Source organism: Chiloscyllium plagiosum, chromosome 6 (genome assembly GCF_004010195.1).
Source record: "Chiloscyllium plagiosum isolate BGI_BamShark_2017 chromosome 6, ASM401019v2, whole genome shotgun sequence".
Lineage (NCBI taxonomy): Eukaryota > Metazoa > Chordata > Chondrichthyes > Orectolobiformes > Hemiscylliidae > Chiloscyllium > Chiloscyllium plagiosum.
Genome location: NC_057715.1, coordinates 93,881,090 through 93,902,559, shown reverse-complemented (window position 1 = coordinate 93,902,559; position 21,470 = coordinate 93,881,090). Strand labels below are relative to the sequence as shown.

Below are 21,470 nucleotides of genomic sequence, written 5' to 3'. Positions count from 1 at the left end.
ACACACTGGACAAAAACTGATCCATCTATAGTACTCGTACTATAGTGTTCCCAGCAAAGAGGTGCTTCTGCAGCTGTACAGGGCAAAGGTGAGAGCACACCTGGAGTACTGTGTGCAGTTCTGGTCTCCAAATTTGAGGAAAGACATTCTGGCTATTGAGGGAGTGCAGCGTAGCTTCACGAGGTCAATTCCTGGAATGGCAGGATTACCTTACACGGAAAGACTGAAGCGACTGGGCTTGCGTTTCGAAGGCTGAGAGGGGATCTGATTGAGACATAGAAAATTATGAAAGGATTGGACACTCTGGCAGCAGGAAACATGTTTCCGCTGATGGGTGAGTGCCGAACCAGAGAACACAGCTTAAAAATACGGGGTAGACCATTTAGGACAGAGATGAGGAGAAACTTCTTCACCCAGAGAGTGGTGGTTGTGTGGAATGCTCTGCCCCAGAGGGCAGTGGAGGCCCAGTCTCTGGATTCATTTAAGAAAGAGTTGGATAGAGCTCTCAAAGATAGTGGAATCAAGGGTTATGGAGATAAGGCAGGAAGAGGATACTGATTAGGAATGATCAGCCATGATCATATTGAATGGCGGTGCAGGCTCAAAGGGCAGAATGGCCTACTCCAGCACCTATTGTCTATTGAAATATTGTTGAATGTTATGGGAAGGAAGGTAGATATTTTATTCCTACATTTATTTTATTCCTACATTCAGGGGATATGGGCTTTGCTGGCTGACTGAAGAGTAACCCACCCAGACCCATTCCCCCTAACTAACGCACCTAACACTATGGGCAATTTACGATGGCCAATTCACCTGACCCACAAATCTTTGGACTGTGGGAGGAAACCGGAGCACCCGGAGGAAACCCACGCAGACACAGGGAGAAGGTGCAAACTCCACACAGAGATTCACCTGAGGCGGGAATCGAACCCGGATCTCTGGCACTGTGAGACAGCAATGCAAACCACTGTGCCACCATGCCGCCTTGGTGTCATGTGTATTGAATCAAAATGGCTATATCCTGGCATCTATTTTATTCCTACATTCCGGGGATATGGGCTTTGCTGGCTGACATTTGTTGCCCATTTCTAGATGGCGTTGAGATGGTGGTGGTCAGCTGCCTTCTTAAACCACAGTAAATCCATTTGTTGAATGTACATTCATAGTGCTCTTAGGGATGGAGTTCCAAGATGTTGATCCAGTGACACTGAAGGAACAGTGGAGAAGGAGTTGAGAGAAACTGGCAGGTGGTTGTGTTCCCAAGTATCTGTTGCCCTCATCTTGCAGATGATAGGTAGTCTTGGTTTGGATGGTGCGAAGAAGCCAACAGGAATTTCTGCAGTACATCTTGTAAATGGCAGGTACTATTGCTACTGTGAGTCAGTGATGGAGCTGGTGATATTTGTGGATGTGGTCCTAATCAAGCCTGGTACCTGTACAGCACAAACGTTATTTGCTACTTGTCAGTCCAAGCCTGGATTGTAGAGGAGCTGTTGCATTTGGACACAGATTGATTCAGTATCTTAGCAAACGATGCTGAACACTCTGCAATCATCAGCAAACATTCCTACTTGGACCTTATGATGGAAAGAACATCACAGATGAAGCACTGAAGATTGTTGGACCTGGAACATTATTCTGAGGAACTCCTGCACTGATGTCCTGAAACTGTGATGCTGATGTCCACTAACCACAATTCTTTTGTGCTAATTATGACTCCAACCAATTGAGCTATTTTCTCCCCGATTTCCAGTAGGTTTAGTTTTGCTAGTGTTCCTTGATGCCACAATTGTTCAAATCTTGCCAAGGGCAGCTGGTCACACCTCACCATGTAGGATTCAGACCTCTGTGTTTATACGAACCAAGGCTGCAATGAAGTCAGGAGCTGAGTGGCTAAGCCCAAACTGAATGGCACTGGCACTGGCCCACCACCTGATGAAGGAGCAGTGCTCTGAACGCTAGTGCTTTCAATTAAACCTGTTGAACTATAACCTGGTGTCATGTGACTTTTAACTTTGTACAGCCCAGTCCAACACCGGCATCTCCAAATTATCAGTACTTATAGCCTTGGAGTACCCAGTACTTTCAGACTGGATACTCTTGATATCACTTGAAGTGACTTGAAATCGATTGAATATTGGCATTTCTGATGCATCATTTGCGACTCCTCAGATGCTGGCGGCCTTCGAAGGAGACTGAGATGGATAATCCACGTGAGACTTCTGGCTGAAGATTATTACAAACACTTTAGCATTATCATTTACACCAATAGGCTCAATTCCATAATTAAGGATAGGACTATTAATGGAATCTCCTCCTTCCACAAGCGAGCTGTTTAAATGTCCACCCGCATTCATGGCTGTATATGGCAAAATTGCAGTTTTAATCCGATCTGTATTTTTGAATCATTTAGCTGAGCCTGTAGCAGCTGTATCCGCTGGTTAGCATGCACACACCTCCTATACTTTTGCTTTGCCATTCTTTCCTATTTCTCTAATTTTGCAGTGGTCATTTATTCTAAGAGATTAAGACCAGTATTTATAAATGGAGCATTGCTAATGAGTAACATCTAAATGCATTATGAAAATTCAATTAAGAAACTTTCATTATGTTTATCTTACCATCAATAGCCACCAACACTGCTGTTTGACCTTTCATTTCATGATTGGTCATAGCCTCATCGACATCATTGCCAACACGTAAACCATTGCGTGTGATCCACTCTCTGTTTCCAATTAACACCGAGTAGACCTGAGAAGCTACTATACCTAAAAGTAGTTTTAAAAATGCTGTTACTTGATGTACAAGTCTATAAATAATTTCATTGAGATGATAGTTATTACTTGTGACATCAAGATCACATTTGACCCAATGTGGCACAAAGGAGCTTTAGCAAAATCTGATTCAATGGGAATTGTGGGAAAAAACTGTCTGCTGGCTGGAGTCATACGTGGCAGAAAGGAAGATGCTAAACTGCAGCAAGATCTGGACAAAATCTAGGTTGGACTGACTAGTGCAAGTAGTATGTGCTCCTAACAAATGCCAGGCAATCCCCATCAAGACAGAATCTAACCATCGCCCCTCAACATTCAATGGTATTTAGCTATCACTAATTCCCTCACTGTCAACCAATGGTCCTAGAGTTACTACTAAACAGAAATTGATCTGGAATAACTGTGTATAAATATTGTGGCTACATAAATAGATTAGAGGCTAGAATCCTGCAGCAAGTAATTTACCTCCTGACTTCCCAAAGCGTGTTCACATGAACAAGGCACTGGTCAGCAGTGCAATGGAATATTCTCACCTGACTGGATGAGTGCAGCTCCAAACAACACTCAAGAAGCTTGTCACTATCCAGGACAAAGCTGCCCGATTAATTGGCGTTATATCATAAGACCATAAGATACAGGAGCAGAATTAGGCCATTCAACCCATCAAGGCTGCTTTACCATTCGATCGCAGCTGGTATGTTTCTCATCCCCATTCTCCTGCCTTCTCCCCATAACCCTTGATCCCATTACGAATTAGGAACCTTGGCCACCAGAGCCTTCTGTGGCAATGAGTTCCACAGATTCACCACTTTCTGGCTGAGGAAATTCCTCCTAATCTCTGTTCTGAAGGGTTACCCCTTCACTCTGAGGCTGGTCCCTCTAGTCCCACTGTCTCCTACAAGGACATCTCCTCCATATCTACTCTTTTCAGACATCTCATTATTCTGTAAGTTTCAATGAGATCCCTCCTCATCTTTCTAAATTCCATGGAGTACAAACCCAGTTTCCTCAACCTCACCTCATAAGACAAGCCCTTCATTCCTGGGATTATTCTTGTGAACCTCCTCTGGATCTTCACTTGATATCCAAGTCAGCACATCCTTCCTTAGATATGAGGCCCAAAACTGCTCATACTATTCCAAATTTGGTCTGACCAGGGCGTTATACAGCCTCAGCAGTTACATCTCTGCTCTTGTATTCTGGCCCTCTTGAAATGAATGCTAACACTGCATTGACCTTCCTTATTTCTAAATGAACCTGCATGTAACTTTAAGAGAATCCTGAACTAGACCTCCTAAGTTGTTTTGTGCTTCAGATTTCTGAAATCTTTCCCCATTTGATCCCTGCACCACTGATGCTCAGTAGCAATTACGTACCATCTACTGCTGAAATTCACCAACAATCCTTAAACAACATCTTCCAAACTCATGACTACTACTATCAACAGGAACAGGCTCAAGGGATTGAATGCCGAGAGTGTGGTCTGGAAAAGCATAACAGGTCAGGCCGCATCCGAGGAGCGGGAGAATCAACATTTCGGGCAAAAGCCCTTCATCAGGGATGAGGCTTGTGAGCCAAGGGGATATAGAGATAGAGATAAAAAAGGGAGAGAGGTGGGGCTGGGGGAAGGTAGCTGAGAGTACAATAAATGGATGAAGGTGGGGGTAATGGTGATAGGTCAGAGGGGAGGGTGGAGCGGATAGATGGGAAGGAAGGACCTGTCCTTCTTCCTTGCTTTGCTACAGCACCATACTCTCTACTCTGATCTCCAGAATCTGCAGTCCTCACTTTCTCAAGGGATTGAATGGCCTACTCCTGTTCCAATGTACTTATCGGGGAGACATGGAAACATCATCACCTGCATGATCCCCTCCAAGTCACTCACCATTCTGACTCAGAAATACATTATTGTTCCTTTAGTGCTGAAACATGCTCCCTAACATCACCATCAGTCTGCCTACAGCAAGTAGATTGCGGCATGTTGAGAAAGCTGGTCACCTAGGGAAACTAGGGATAGGCAATAAATGCTATCCCAACCAGGTATGCCCACATCTCATGAATGAACAAAAATAAAACATTGTCCCCAAAATCAACTATTTCAAAATGTGACAGAAAGGTAATATTAATATTACAAAGTCTGATAAAGTCATCAATGTCTGGAAGGCTTGTAGTGTTTATTTCTCTCTATAACGGTCTTGTACAATTTGAGAGAAATATCAGCAAATGCATGAATTTTAATACTTAACTATCAGTTATTTCATGCATTATGATGTTTAATGGCTTTGTGTTTTCTAAATATCAATAAACATTATTAAAATTCAATATATTTGGAAAAAATCTCACTACAATGAGATAGATTTATTAGTCATATAATCAAATGATTGCAAATTAACTTTATTCAAATAAACAATAAAATTCTGAAACAAGCTATTTACCTTCTGAAGTGGTTTGTGACTGTACTGTATTAACATCATGAGAATCACTAATCTTCAGTAAGTGTGTGTTTTGTTCTTGTTTGTTCAGACTCTTTTTACTTTTCAACATAATTGCTTCAACATTAGTAACTTTGCAGCTGATGCCGCAACCTGGCACAGATTGAAAATCAGTACAGTATCCCAAAACATCTGTGCCAAGTTCCTGGAACAAACAGAAAAACTTCTTCAGATAATTCTCAACATTTCAAACACGAACTTTTTTCAATCACGAGAAGTAACATTTAGGATATACATTTTAGGTGGAAAAATCCCAAAGGTTTTCATTAGGAGAAACAAATGTTAAGGAATAGCAGTTCTGAGAAAGAGTTGCTAGACTTGAAACCTTAACTTTTAATTCTCTTCACAGATGTTGCCAGACCTGCTGAGCTTTTCCAGCAACTTGTTATTGTTTTTGATTTACCGCATCTGCAGTTCTTTTTTACATATATTTATATATATAAAAAATACAAAGAACAAAACTACACTCATGTACAAGTATGTACACATATATTATGAAAATAAGAAACAAAATGATCAACTAACTACAAAAATAAGTAATAACTAACAATAATTATACAGCTCAGCGAGACAAAACAATAGCTCTCGACCACTGAATGTGTTATACATATTGTTCATAATTCTTCCTCTCTGGGTGTTAAGGTTCATTAAACACAATCATTATGGCTATATAAGAGCCCTTATTAATATAGCAGACAAATCTGTGTCCAGGTAATCCAAAAAAGGGTCAGTTTTAAGGTGCACCAAACTTGTAAGGAAATCCAAAGGGATATGCTCCATGATTAGCTTATACCAGCCTGACAATCCCGGGAGATTTTCAGACACCCAACCTAGCAGAATACTTTCGCTTGCGCAACAAGGATGGATATTGTAAATTTTGTTTATGCGCATCTAGAGCAAGTTCACTAGCCAGGCCAAGAAGAGGAGAGACCAGTTCCATCTCTACTGCTGTCCCCAAGATACACTCTATTGCACATACTACAGCACTTCAATATGTCCAGAGCCTGTGGCAGAACCAGAGACAATGAGTGGTAGTGCCCGTAATCGTTTTGCACTTGGGACATCTCCATTTTAGATTTGGAGACACGATCTGGAGCTAAGTGGACCCTGTGGAGAATCTTCAACTGCAAGGCATGGGTCCTTTTGCAAATCAAGATGTTCGTTCTGTTTTCCCAAATATCCTCCCACATCTCAGAGGAGATCTCAATACCCAGCTGTCTCTCTCTCTCACTTTACAAAATGGCTCAGTCTTATCCGAGGAGCCGCCCCCAACAGGTGATAAAGACTGCTGACAGAAAGTGTGTTGTTAGCACTAAGCACCCTTTTCTCTATGTCAAATCTGTAGGAGTCGGTTATAAGTGTAGTTCTTTTTTGAATGACATCCCTGATTTGGAAAAAATGGAAGAGGTCCCTGCTAGGTAACTCATATTTCTGAGCTAACAGGTCGAAAGATGTCATGGTGTCCCCCTCAAATAAGTAACCCAGGCAAGACTAGCTGTCCAGAATTTAAACCCAGAGTCCATCACTCCCAGTTGAAAACTCGGCTTGCCAATTATAGGTGTAAGAAATGATTGTCTTCACTCTGCTGCATTGCCCTCCATGTTTTAACAGTATTGATAACTATTGGGTTATGGCAATATTCCTTAACCGTCCTAATTTTGTTCAGGAACAGCAAACTAGTAAAGGGGAAGTTTTGATATTAACCATATTGAAAGAGGGTCCCCACAGGCCGAGTCACTCACATAAGATAAAAACCAGCTTAATTGATATCTGGGAGGTCCACACCCCCAGTCTGTGGGGCAGTTGTAATTTACTTAATTTAATAAGGGGCCGCTTACAATGCCAGATGAAAGCATGAACCAACTGTTCAGTCTCCTGAATGTTTGTCGAATGGCAATCAAAGGGAGCATTCTCATAGGGTACAATAGTCAAGGGAGAATATCCATTTTAACGATGGCTATCCAACCTAACCAGGAAATCAGAAGCACCTCCCATCTTCAAAGATCTTGTTTGGTTTTGTCAGGTAAATGGACAAAATTAACTTTAAACAGCCGATCAAAAACAGGAGAAATGAATATACATAAATAAAGAAGATCTTCCTTTGACCACTTCAAGAAAAATCAAGATTCATCCTCGAAACCGGGTATTTTCGGGAGGCCACTCAGAGGCATGGCCTCCGGTTTTGTAAGATTGATTTTGTAACCTGAAAAGGTGCCAAACGAGTTGATACATTGTATCAGATGAGGTACCGAAATTGCTGGGTTCGACAAAAAGATAAGGACATCATCGCATACAATGTAATCTTGTGTGACTTTGACCCCACTTCTGAAGCAGATATGTTGGGGTCCCTATGAATGGCCTCTGCAAGCAGCTCAATCACCAATGTAAAAAGCAATGGCAAGAGGGGACAGCCCTATTGATTGCCTCGGAGAATACTGAAATTGCTTAATCACACACCATTGGTGAGAACCAAGGCAAGAGGGTCACAATAAAGAACCTTTACCCATCTGATAAAGGCTTCACCCAAGTCAAACCACTCTAGAGAGTATAAGAAAGGTAAGGCAACTCAACCCAATCAAATACCTTCTCTGCATCTAGAGCGATCACTAATCCCTATACAGATTGTTGTTGACACATTAAGTTACCTCCTAACATACTGGATGATCTGCGGCCTTTTATAAAGCCTGTCTGGTCCTCTTTAATAATGGAAGGCAACACAGTTTCTAGCCTTAGTGCAAGAGTCTTCAGCAGGATTTTGAAATTAACATTCAAAAGTGAGATGGGCCTATAGGAAACTTAGACCTACAGGGCATCCCTTTCTTAGGAATAAGAGGGATATTGGCCCCGCTTAAGGATGGTGGGAGCTGGTCATGACTGTACGAATCACAGAACATGCTCAGCATCAGTCCTAACAGTATGTTTATAAATTCTTTATAAAATATAATGGGAAGTCCGTCAGGACTAGGCACCGTTCCGTTCTGAAGCTGCTTCACAGCCTCCTGCACCTCTTGCACTGATAATGGGGCATGAAGGAAAGACTCTTGTTCGGGGATTACACATGGAAGATCCAGATTCTTGGAAGAAAGACACCATCCTAACCCACCCATCCTCCAACTTTCAGACTGATATAATTCGGAGTAAAATCTCCGAAATGCCACATGAATCCTTTTAGAATCACAGGTTAGGTTTCCAGCACCTTCCTGATCAAGGTGATGGCTTGAGGGACAATCTTTGTCCTGGCGATATATCATAAGTACTTGCCCAGTTTATCACCGTGCTCAAACAACCTTTATTTTGCAAAAATGAACTCCTTCTTAGCTGTTTGCGTGAGCATAAAGTTCAGCACTGAATGGGAGATTCCTCCTAACAAGTAGAGCCTCTCCTCTACTCCTAGTATTAAAAGATGAGAAATAAACCCAATCAAACCCACTCTGCTGCAGTTTTGAATGCCCCCTATCATCCAGATGTGTCTCCTGCAATAAGGCAACATGAACATCAACTAGCCACAAAAATACATGACCCACCATCACTAGTATCCTTACATACAGATGACAAAGGACAACACATCCATCCTAGGACAATCCAAACAGAGACATGTACAAGAATTCCTTGAAGCATTGCATTCCAACCAGAACTCGATCAATAAACACATCATTTTGACCCCATCTACTATCCTCTGAGAAAAATGATATCGCCCACCCAAAGAAACGTAAACACAAATAGAAAGCGGGACATACCACCAGTGCTTCACTGGAGGCTCATTGATGTTACCTACTAAAGTGATGAAATATCTGAAAGCAAACCTTCCAGCTCAGCGAGCAAACTTACATTCAGTTATTTATCTTTTACTATATCCTTAAACTCATTCTTGAATGTACCAGTTGTAATTTTTTAAATGCATTTAGCTATGCACATGCAGGGACTGGGAGGTGCTGGAAAAGCACAGTAGTTCAGGCAGCAACCAAGGAGCAGTAAAATCGACGTTTCAGGCAAAAACCGATAAAGGGCTTTTGCCCAAACGTCGATTTTATTGCTCCTCGGATGCTGCCTGAACTGCTGTGCTTTTCCAGCACCACTAATCCAGAATCCGGTTTCCAACATCTGCAGTCATTGTTTTTACTTAGAAGGTGCTGCCTGCTTTATTCCATAATAATAGTCACACCAGCTTCATCATTACTGCTAATGAAAAATCCAGAACTTTGGCGTACTATTACATAATACACAGGAGCTGAGCATGAATAAAGACTGGACACATAAATCAAGAGAAGTAATAATGGAAAAATATCAATGACTTACTTCTTTGCAGTATTTGGCCACAGCATTTCCAAGGGGATGCTCACTGCTAGCTTCTGCAGTGCCAACAATTGCAAGCAATTTCTTCAACGGCAATACAGCTACATCTACCAGGATTAGAACTCTCATTACCTTTGGAACGCCATGTGTAATCGTTCCAGTCTTGTCAAACATAACAACTTTGATCTAGAGACACAAAAGTAATTGTGATATTTGAGAAGATGTGTAGCTCAGGTTGATGATAAGTATGTAAGTTAGCTTGCTGAGCTTGAATGTTTGTTTTTAAGATGTTTCGACACCATACGAGGTAACAGAGCCATAGAGTCATACAGCATGGAAAGAGACCCTTCAGTCCAACCCGTCTATGCCAACCCTCTGTGTGAAAAAGTTGCCCTTAAGGTCTCTTTTATATCTTTCCCCTCTCACCCTAAACCTATGCCTTCTAGTTCTGGACTCCCTGACCCTAGGGAAAAGACTTTGCCTATTTATCCTATCCAAGCCCCTCAATTTTGTAAATCTCTATAAGGTCACCCCTCAGCCTCCGATGATCCAGGGAAAACAGCCTCAGTCTGTTCGGCCTTTCCCTCTAGCTCAGATCCTCCGACCCTAGCAACATCATCAGTGAGAGTCTCTGGTGAAATGTCCCGCCTCTCTATTTATAGGTCTTGGTTTCTTAAGGTGAGTGATGTAATTTCTGGTTCTTTTCTTCAAGGAAAGATAGATAGGGTCTAAATCAATGTGTTTATTGATGGAGTTCTGCTTAGAGTGCCATGCCTCTAAGAATTCTCGTGTCTGTCTTTGTTTCACCTGTCTTAGGATGCGCGTGTCTTCTTTGACTGTATGTATGGAAACTAGTGATAGTGGGTTGAGTCTTTTGGTGTTCACGTATTCTGGTGGCAAGTTTCCTGCTAGTTTGTCTGATGTATTTTTTTTTACAGTTCTTGCATGGTATCTTGTAAATGATGTTAATCTTGCTGGTGATATCTAATGGATCCTTTAGATTCATTAGTCACTGTTTAAGTGTGTTGGTAGGTTTGTGGGCAACCATGATGCCAAGGGGTCGAAGTATTCTGGAAGTCATTTCTGATATGTCTTTTCTATAAGGTAATGTGGCTAATGTTTTTAGTTGTGTTGTGTCAACAGCATAACATTTCAAAAGAGGAGGAGAATGACAACAGAGTCCCATTCCTAGACGTGACAATTGGACATACAATTAACAGAGAGCTTCAAACAAAAGAAAAACACACATGGACCAAATACTTAACTTCAGAAGTAATCATCCCAACACCCACAAACAGAGCTGCATTAAGACATTATTTCAACGAGCTACATCACACTTCAGCACCCAAGAACTACAAAAGCAGAAGAAAAAAATCTATACAACATTTAAGAAAAACGGGTACCCAATAAACAAACCACCAATTCCTCAGAAACAAACCCAAACAAGCAGATACACTGCAACCAAAGCTTTAGCCACATTACCTTACAAAGACATAACAGAAATGACTGCCAGACTATTCAGATCCCTTGGCATCATAGTTGCCCACAAAACTACTAACACACTTAAACAGCGACTAATGAACCTAAAGGATCCATTAGATACTACGAGCAAAACTAACATCATTTACAAGATACCATGCAAGAACTATATAAAAAAACACTACAACAGACAAACTAGCAGAAAACTTGCGATCAGGATACATGAACACCAATTGGCCACCAAAAGACCCAACCCACTATCACTAGTTTCCATACATACAGACAAAGGAGAACACCACTTTGATTAGGACAACACACATATCTTAGGACAAGTGAAACAAAGACAGACACGAGAATTCTTAGAGGCATGGCATCCTAAGCAGAACTCCATCAATAAACACATTGATTTAAGACCCTATCTACCTTCCCTTGAAAACAAGAACCAGAAATGACATCACCCACCTGAAGAAACCAAGACCTATAAATAGAGAGCTGGGACATACCACCAGTGCTTCACCAGAGACTCTCACTGATGATGTTACCTAGTATGGTGACAAAACATCTGAAAAATAAATCTTCAAGCTCAGCGAGCTAACTTACGTACACAAAAACATTTATTACTACAATGAAATAATCAAAGTAATCAAATAAAGGTTACCATTCTTTTAAGAAAAAAAAACATCAATTGTCAAAGTGTAGCAAAGTTTAACTTAAGTAGAAACAAAAACAGAAGTGGCCAGTAAAGCTCAGGTCTAAGGAAGGGTTGCTGGACCCGAAACATTAACTCTGATTTCTCTTCACAGATGCTGTCAGAGCTGCTGAGCTTTTCCAGCAATTTCTGATTTTCTTTCTGATTTATAGCATCCCCAGTTCTTTTGGTTTTAACTTAAGCAGATTAGATACTGAAATATGTATTTTACTTTGTAAACACAAATAGCCCAATCAACTATAAATGCTGAATCAATTGCTCTTATGGCTACTGAAAACACCAAAAATATGAGAGCTGCTAAAAAAGATAACAAATTTACACATATTTTTATTTTGGTGAAAATACTCTATGAATTAAACTTTTGGTTAATTACTAAAATACTCGTGTTGGGTTCGCAAGCTAAGATGGTTAAGAGGTTGGTGTTAAGTAAAACCTCAGTGCTACGAAAAAGAAAAATATGTCAGTTTTAGTGATCACATTCAGGTGTAATTTGCTGCAAGCACACAGAGCTTCCAGAGCTTACTGCCTCCAATAACTGAAAAATTTGCCTTGACTCATACAAATTAATAGATTATTAGAAAAGGGCTACCCTCATCCATTTACTTTTAGAAAACATATAGTTGCTTTTACTTTCCTAGAGAAAGAAAATTTAATTAAAAATAATGTAGAATCCTACAGTAATACAGAAAAGGCTAAGCTAACTCTGTAAAAAAGCTGTCCAATTAATCTTACTCTGTTTCTCTTTGTCTATTGCCCAGAACATTACCACCCTCCCCACCCCCAAACCCTTCAATACAATGAATGATCTTTGGATTGGCTGTGGCAATATTCTAATCCACTGTAACCAATGTGATCAGATCGTATTGATAAACATGTTACTTGTTATGATGCAGCTTTCCTTACTAAATCTCTTCATCGCCACTAACCTTGTGTGCCAACTCAAGTGGTTCACCTCCCTTGATCAGAATGCCATTTTGGGCACCAATCCCTGTACCCACCATCACAGCTGTAGGAGTAGCCAATCCCAGGGAACAGGGACATGCAATAGACAACACGGTGATCGAAGTCTGAAACGCAAACCTGACAACCACCTCAACTTTAGGAATATGCTTGCTGTAACCCTAAAAACGAAAAATAAATTGTAAGTTAACATGAAATGCTAACCAATTCTGGACCTCATGGTAACATGTACAATTATTCTAAGAAGTAAACTTGCTTGGAAAATATTTCAAATATAACACCACTTATGCAATTGTAATATTAAATATAAAATATTATGGTATTGCAACTGAATACCATAAGTAGACAAGATAAGGGAGAACTAGTGAATGTGGTGTATTTGCATTTAATGAAGGCTTTTGATAAGGTCCCAAGTAAGAGTTTTGTGAGCAATGTTAAGCACATGGGATAGAGGTTAGTATGTTAGAATGGATCAATAATTGGTTGACAGACAGGGAACAGGGAGTGGGAATAAATGAGTCTTTTTTCCAAGTGGTAGGGAGTGAATAGTAGGGTACCACAAGAATCTGTGCTTGAGCCCCAGCTATTCACAATAAGCATAAGTTACCTTGATGAGGGAACCAAATGCAGTATTTCCAAGTTTGATGATAAGACTAAAGTGGGCAGGAATGAGAATTGCGGAGGATGCAATGACATTTCAAGATGTTTTAGATAAATTAAGTGGGAAAACACGTGTGTGATGCAGTACAATGTGGCAAAATGTGAAGTTATATACTTTAATGTGAAAAACAGAAAGGAAATGTATTATTAAATGATATATATATTGGGAAGTCTGGATGTACAAAGGAATCTGATGTCCTTGTACATCAGTCAATGAAAGTGGACAGTCAGGTGCAGCAAGCAATTATGAAGGCATATGGTATAATGACCTTCATGGTAAGGGGATTTGAGTTCAGAAGTAGAGGTGTCTTATTGCAATTATATAGGGCATCGGTGAGACTACAACTAGTGTACTGTGTGCAGTTCTGGTCTCCTTACTTAAAAAGGATATGCTTGCTAGCGAGGGAGTACAGCAAATGTTCACGAGGCTGATATCAGGGATGGCAGAATTGTCCTATGGGGAGAGATTGGTTCCACTGGGTCTGTATTCACTGGAGTTTAGAAGGACAAGAGAGGATCTAATTGAAATTTTTAAATTTCGAACAGGGCTGGGGAGACGAGATGCAGGGAGGATATTGTTCCTAGTTAGAGGGTCTAGAACCAGGGGTACAGACTCAGGATGCATGGTGGACCATTTAGGACTAAGATGAGGAAACGTTTCTTCAATCAAAGATGGTGAACCTGTGAAATTCTCGATTACAGATGGCTGTGGATCCCAAACCACTGAATATATTCATGAAAGAGAGATAAATTTCAACATTTTACAAATATCAAGGAGTATGTGGGGAAGGTGGGAATTTGGCACTGAGATAAAGGATTAGCCATGATGTGATTCGATGGCTGAGGAGGCTCCAACAGCCAAATTACCTACTATTGCTTCTTGTTCCTACATAGTTGCTAGCAGTCACACAGAAAGATGCTCAATTGGCATTCTGTGGATGACAAAAACTAACACTGAAGAGATCACATCACTCTTTGCATAGCAATCGTTTAATCATCTTAAGAAAATGGTCCTTTAAAGCCAATTTCCTGCTAATTAAATTTAAGGATCAAACTTTACAGGGTGCCACGTGGTCCTGCCCATTTGACTAAAATGACAGCAGGATGCATGCCCAGAGGACGAATGGCTGCTCTGCTGTCACTTAATGGCTAATATGCTGATATTAGGCTAGAGGTGGGATTTCCACCCTTCACAGCCAGGATGGCCAATAGCTCTGTAGTTCTAGCAACATCAGGTAGTTACTGCCACTGCTGAGACTACAGACTGTCTCAAATTGGAGATTATTATTTGAACCACACAGAAAGGTAAGTCAGGAAGATTTCACCAGGGTCACGACATTTGTGAGGCTGTTGGGGGCTGGAATGGAAACAGATGGGTCTGGGGATGGATAGTTTTATCTTGGGGAACCTCTGATAGGCACAAGACTCATCACCAGCTTTGCCTATGAGTAAAACAGTGGTGCCAGTCAGATGAAGCCCCTAAGTGGCCATTCATTGGTTACTTAAAAGGCCTTGGAAGTCCAAAGGTGAGCCGACTGCCAAATGCCTCCAATGTTTACCAAATAAATTCAGCAAGTTGGGTGGTTAGTTAGGTTGTGGTGAGAAGACATGTGTTGTTTTTTTCACAAGTCTTTTACTTTCAAACATACTGGTAGAGGGGGGCACGGTGGCACAGTGGTTAGCACTGCTGCCTCACAGCGCCAGAGACCCGGGTTCAATTCCCGACTCAGGCGACTGACTGTGTGGAGTTTGCACGTTCTCCCCGTGTCTGCGTGGGTTTCCTCCGGGTGCTCCGGTTTCCTCCCACAATCCAAAAATGTGCGGGTCAGGTGAATTGGCCATGCTAAATTGCCCGTAGTGTTAGGTTAAAGGGGTAAATGTAGGGGTATGGGTGGGTTGCGCTTCGGCGGGTCGGTGTGGACTTGTTGGGCCGAAGGGCCTGTTTCCACACTGTAAGTAATCTAATCTAATCTAATCAAAATACAGCCCTACAGTTTTGAAAATGAGTCCTACCGCAAAAATTGGCAATGGGAAAATAGGAACAGGAATAGGCCATTCAGCTGTTCAAGTTTGCCTTAGCATTCAACATGATCAAAGCTAATCATCCAACTCTGTACCTCATTCCTGCTTTACCCCATACCCTTTGATCTCTTTAGTCTTACGAACTATATCTAACTTCTTCTTGAAAACTTCCAATGTTTTGGTCTCAACTGCTTTCTGTACATCAGAATTCCATAGGCTCACCACTGAGTGAAGAAATTTCTCATCTGAGCCCTAAATGGCTGATCCCATATCCCTAGACTGTGACCCTAGTTCTAGACTTCCCAGGCATCAGGGACATGCTTCCTGAGTTTAACCTGTCTACCCTTGTTAAGTGTTTTAAGGTTTCTAGAAGATTCCCTTTCATTCTTAAAAATTTCAATATAGCCCTAACCAATCCAATCTCTTTCCATACACAGTCATTCCACCCGAGAATCAGTCTGGTAAATCTTTGTTACACTCACTCTGTAGCTAGAATATCCTTCCTCCAACAAGACGACCAAAACCGCACACAATATTCCAAGTATGGTCTCACCGATGCCTTGTACATGTACAGCAAGACATCCCTGTTCCTGTACTTGAATTCTCTCTCTATGATGACCAACATATCATCTGCTCTCTTCACCACTTGCAGCACCATCAGAAAAAAAACTTGCAGTTATATTGCAATTTTAATAACCTCAGGATATTCCAAATAGTTAATAGATAGTGAAGTCCTTCAGAAGTAGAGACATTGTTGTAACGTAGAAAAAGCCAATTCGAACAAAGTAAATTCTCATAACAGAATCAGATAAACAACCAGGCTGTTTTTTTAAGGTGTTGGTTGCAGTGCAAAAATTGATCTGTAAACTGGAAAAAACTGCTCTTTGAATAATGCCATAGTGTCTTTTACATCCACCTGAGAAGACAGATAAGGACCTCGATTTAATGTCTCATCTGCAGATTATAGCTTTAATAGTGGAGCTCTTCCTCACTACTGCACTTAACTAGGAGAAAGTGAGGACAGCAGATGCTGGAGATCAGAGCTGAAAAATGTGTTGCTGGAAAAGCGCAGCAGGTCAGGCAGCATCCAAGAAGCAGGAGAATCGACATTTTGGGCATAAGCCATTCTTCAGGAATGAGGAGGATGTGCCAAGCAGGCTAAGATAAAAGGTAGGGAGGAGGGACTTGGGGGAGGGGTGTTGGGAATGCGATAGGTGGAAGGAGGTTAAGGTGAGGGTGATAGGCCGGAGAGGGGGTGGGGGCGGAGAGGTCGGGAAGATGATTGCAGGTCAAGAAGGCGATGCTGAGTCCGAGGGTTGGGACTGAGATAAGGTAGGGGGTGGGGAAATGAGGAAGCCATTAACCACACGGCCACTGCAGCAATCGTCGCAGCCGTGAACCATGACATCACTTCCGCCCACCGACCATGCAGCCTCCGCGATCGCTGCCCAGACAACCGCCTCCACGATTGCCCGGAAGACCATTGCCGACAGATTTGCGGACTCCACAGCCACTGGGAAGAACACCGTTTCTGTCATCGCCGCAGCCTCTTCCGCCCCTGGAGTTGCTGTCGCTACATCCACTTCCGCCCCCAGTGATGTCATTCACCTGCACAACGACCATGTCACATGTCTCCGCCCCTGCGCCGATCTCCATCCCCACGGCCAACTCCATCACCACACCAGGTCCAAGCTCCCAGCCCTGCCGTATTTTCATCATCCCTCCAGACCTCCCCTTCTCTGAGGGGGAAAGATCAGTCCTCAGCAGAGGCCTTCATCCCCCTATGCTCCCGGATTAACGAGTTCAACACGCGGCGAGACATCGAACAATTCTTCCACCGCCTTCGCCTCCGTGCCTACTTCTTCAATCAGGATTGTCGCCCACCCTCTAATGACCCCTTCTCCTTCCTCCAACACACCCCATCCACCTGGACACCCTGTACTTGCCTCTTACCCGCCCTCGATCTCTTCATAACCAACTGCCGCCGCAACATTAACCGCCTCAACCTGTCCACCCCTCTTACCCACTCCAACCCTCGCAACGTCCACTCCCTCCGCTCCAAACCCAACCTCACTATCAAACCAGCAGACAAGGGAGGTGCAGTGGTAGTTTGGTGCACCGATCTTTACATTGCTGAGGCTAAACGCCAGCTCGCGGACACCTCCTCCTACTGCCCCCTTGGCCATGACCCCAATTCCCACTACCAAACCATCATCTCCCAGACCATCCATAAGCTCATCACCTCAGGGGATCTCCCGTCCACCGCCTCCAACCTCATCTTCCCACAACCTGACTGCCCCGGCCGACCCATTGTCTCAGCCTGCTCCTGCCCCACCGAACTCATCTCTGCATACCTTGACACGGTCCTGTCCCCCTTAGTCCAAGAACTCCCTACCTACGTTTGGGACACCACCCACGCCCTCCACCTCCATGATTTTCACTTCCCCGGCCCCCAATACCTTATCTTCACCATGGACATCCAGTCCCTATACACATCCATCTCCCATCACGAAGGCCTCAAAGCCCTCCGCTTCTTCCTTTCCTGCCGACCCCCTCCTTCAACTGACTGAACTGGTCCTCACTCTGAACAACTTCTCTTTCCAATCTCCCACTTTCTCCAAACCAAAGGAGTAGCCATGGGCACCCGCATGGGCCCCAGCTATGCCTGCCTCTTCATAGGATATGTGGAACAGTCCATCTTCCGCAGCTACACTGGCACCACCCCCCATCCTCACATAACTAATGAGTCAATAATCCCATTTTTGCCAACTTCTGGTTTTCTGAGCAACCAGCCCATTTATAACGAACTTACAAATACTTTAATCTTATCAATGTAACGTTTAATCTGATTTGCAGTACCATCTTGCTAGTTTACATCTATTCAGCTCTTTTAACAATAGCCGTTACATCACATTAATTATGTTACCGGCTTGAAATCAAGAGAGCTAAACCATAGGAATTAGAGATTAATTAATCTTCCATTACTGCTATCAAATTTCATGGTAGTCCCTAAAAGATAATAGGATCAATTAAGTTCCATGTGGTAGATTCAACATGTTCCACCACTCCACCTTCAAAGACTGATTTTTGTCTCAGTTATTTGTTATTTATGTAAATCACTTCCCTCTTCACCAAGAGTCACCAAGAGTCATAGCACGAACAAGGGCAATGAGAAAAGAGAGGTATCACATATCTTGAAAAGTGCTTAATTTATTTTTTAATTATACAGTATTGATTTTACCTTGGAGTATCTGAATAAAGAAAGAAAGAAAGGTAAAGTTGCCACAGTGCCAGAGGACCACAGGGTCATTGGAAAGAGATGGTTGGTGGTGGTTTAACCTGAAGGTTGTCACAACCCAGATGAGAGGCAAGATTGAGAGGTGGGACCTTCATGGTAACCTCAGCTCCTAAGGATGTTGAACCTGCAGTATTGGCGTTACTCTGCATTACAAATCTGTCATCCAGCCAACTGAACTAACTTACCGCTAGGATCTGAACAGTTTTATTAGATCAGAATTTATTTTAGTATTGCAAGGTTTGAACTAATAATTTATAAAATCAGAAGCCAAGAATCTTGTAAGTTCTTCGGATCTGTTAGCAACTTAGGATTAAGGCACAATGTGTGAACAGAAACAGACATGAACCTGATTGAGTTTCCTGAAGAAGGCAGAGCGATGGACATGATCTATGTGGACTTCAGTAAGACATTCAACAAGGTTCCTCATGGAAGACTGTTTAGTAAAGTTAGATCTCATGGAATACAGGAAAACTAGCCATTTGGATACAGAACTGGCTCAAAGGTAGAAGGTGGTGGTGGAGGGTTGCCTTTCAGATTGGAGACCTGTGATCAATGGTATGCCACAAGATCAATGCTGGGTCCACTGCTTTTTGTCATTTATACAAATGATTTGGATGTGGTTGGTAAGTTTGCAGATGACACCAAAGTTGGAGGTGTAGTGGACAGCAAAGAAGGTCACCTCAGAGTGTGATCAGATGTGCCAATGTGCTGAAGAGTGGCAGAAGGAGCTTAATTTAGCGACATGTGAGATGCTGCATTTTGGAAAGGCAAATCAGAGCAGGACTTATACACTTAATGGTAAAGGAGTGTTGCTGAATAAAGAGACCTTGGAAGGCAGGTTTATAGTTCCTTGAAAGTAGAGTCGCAGGTAGATAAGATAGTGAAGACGGCATTTGGTATGCTTTGCTTTATTGGTCAAGCATTGAGTACAGGAGCTGGGAAGTCATGCTGTGGCTGTACAGGACATTGTTTAGGCCATTTCTGGAACAGTGTGTGTAATTCTGGTCTCCCTCCTATCGGAAGGATGTTGTGAAACTTGGAAGGGTTTAGAAACGGTAACAAGGATGTTGGCAGGGTTGGAGGATTTGAGCTAGAGGGAGAGGCTGAATAACCTGGGGCTGTTTTTCCTGGAGCATCAGAAACTGAGGGGTGACCTTAGAGGTTTATAAAATTGTCAGGGCATGGAGAGGTTAAATAGACAAAGTCTTTTCCCTGGGGTGCGGGAATCCAGAAATACAGGGCATAGGCTTAGGGTGAGACAGGAAAGATATAAAAGGGATCTAAGGGGCAATTTTTTCACACAGAAGGTGGTGCGTATATGGAATGAGCTGCCAGAGAAAGTGGTAGAGGCTGGTACAATTACAACATTTAAAAGGCATCTGATTGGGTATAGAATAGGATGGGTTTAGAGGGATATGGGCCAAGTGCTGGCAAATGGGACTAGATTAGGTTAGGATATCAGTCAGCATGGATGAGTTGGACTGAAGGGTCTGTTTCTGTGCTATACATCTCATGGTCTGGATTTTCCCTGCCCCGAACAAAGTGGGCAATGGTTAATCATTTAGGAAAATAGTGAAATCAGAAAAATGATGGGTTAACAATCTCGCTGATGAGCAGTGAAAAGCTGATCTGTAGGCATTCATATCTGAATGGTAACTAACCCACCTCAATTATGTACAGTTTCCTATTCTTTCATGAACTGGAAAGATGATAGATGGCTACAAGTTCTGACATGAAAGTCATATTGGGGATCTGGTGACTCCAGCTCACCACCTGATTCTCTGGGCCTCCACCTTAGATATTAGTCCCCAATATCTCACAGAACTCTCCTTGGCCAACATTTGCCTGCACATACTGTCCACTGATGTTGATAGTTGACAAGCATCAGCCTCACCATAACCTCATAATACATTTCTGATTAACCTAGAGTCATAGAGATATACAGCACGGAAGGCCTGAAGAAGGGCTTATGCCCGAAACGTCGATTCTCCTTCTCCTTTGATGCTGCCTGACCTGCTGCGCTTTTCCAGCAACACATTTTTAAACATCTTTGTAAATCTTTTCTGAACCCTTTCAAGTTTCATAACATCCATAGGAAGGAAACCAGAACTGCACGCAATATTCCAAAATGTACAGCTGCAACATGACCTCCCAACTCCTATACTCAAATGCTCTAATCAATAAAGGAAAGCATATCAAATGCCCTCTTCGCTATCTTATCTACCTGCGACTCTACTTTCAAGGAACTATGAACCTGGTCTCCAAGGTCTCCTTGTTTAGCAACACTCCCTAGGACTTTACCATTAAGTGTATAAGTCCTGCTCGGATTTGCTTTTCCAAATTGCAGCACCTCGCATTTATCAGCCACTCCTCAGCCCATTGGCCCATCTGATCCAAGATGCCATTGTACTCTGAGGGAACCTTCTTCGCTGTTCACTACAACACCAAAATTGGAGGTATCTGCAAACTTATTAACTATACCTCCTATGTTCATATCCAAATCATTTATATAAATGACGAAAAGGAGAGGACCCAGCACCAACCCTTGTGGCACACCACTGGTCACAGGCCTCCAGTCTGAAAAACAACCCTCTCCCACCACACTCTGTCTTCTACCTTCGAGCTAGTTCTATGTCCAAATGGCTAGTTTTCCTTCCAGGTAATCTAGCCTTGCTAACCAGTCTCCCAAGACGAAACTTGTCGAACACCTTACTGAAGTCTATATAGATCATGTCTACTGCTCTGCGCTCATCAATCCTCTTTGTTACTTCTTCAAATAA

General features: G+C 42.4%; 1 protein-coding gene across 2 annotated transcripts in view; it reads right to left on the bottom strand.

Moving 5' to 3' along the window:
• The window catches only part of LOC122550837 (copper-transporting ATPase 2-like), a 102,460-nt gene that overhangs the window by 17,910 nt on the left and 63,080 nt on the right, over window positions 1-21,470 (bottom strand). For both annotated transcript variants that reach the window (XM_043692153.1, XM_043692154.1), the window contains exons 13-16: window positions 12,677-12,871; window positions 9,566-9,748; window positions 5,213-5,414; window positions 2,625-2,771 (exon numbers count right to left, since the gene is read on the bottom strand). In XM_043692153.1, the coding sequence (XP_043548088.1) occupies window positions 2,625-2,771; window positions 5,213-5,414; window positions 9,566-9,748; window positions 12,677-12,871 (727 nt within the window). The remainder of the gene's footprint in view (window positions 1-2,624; window positions 2,772-5,212; window positions 5,415-9,565; window positions 9,749-12,676; window positions 12,872-21,470) is intronic.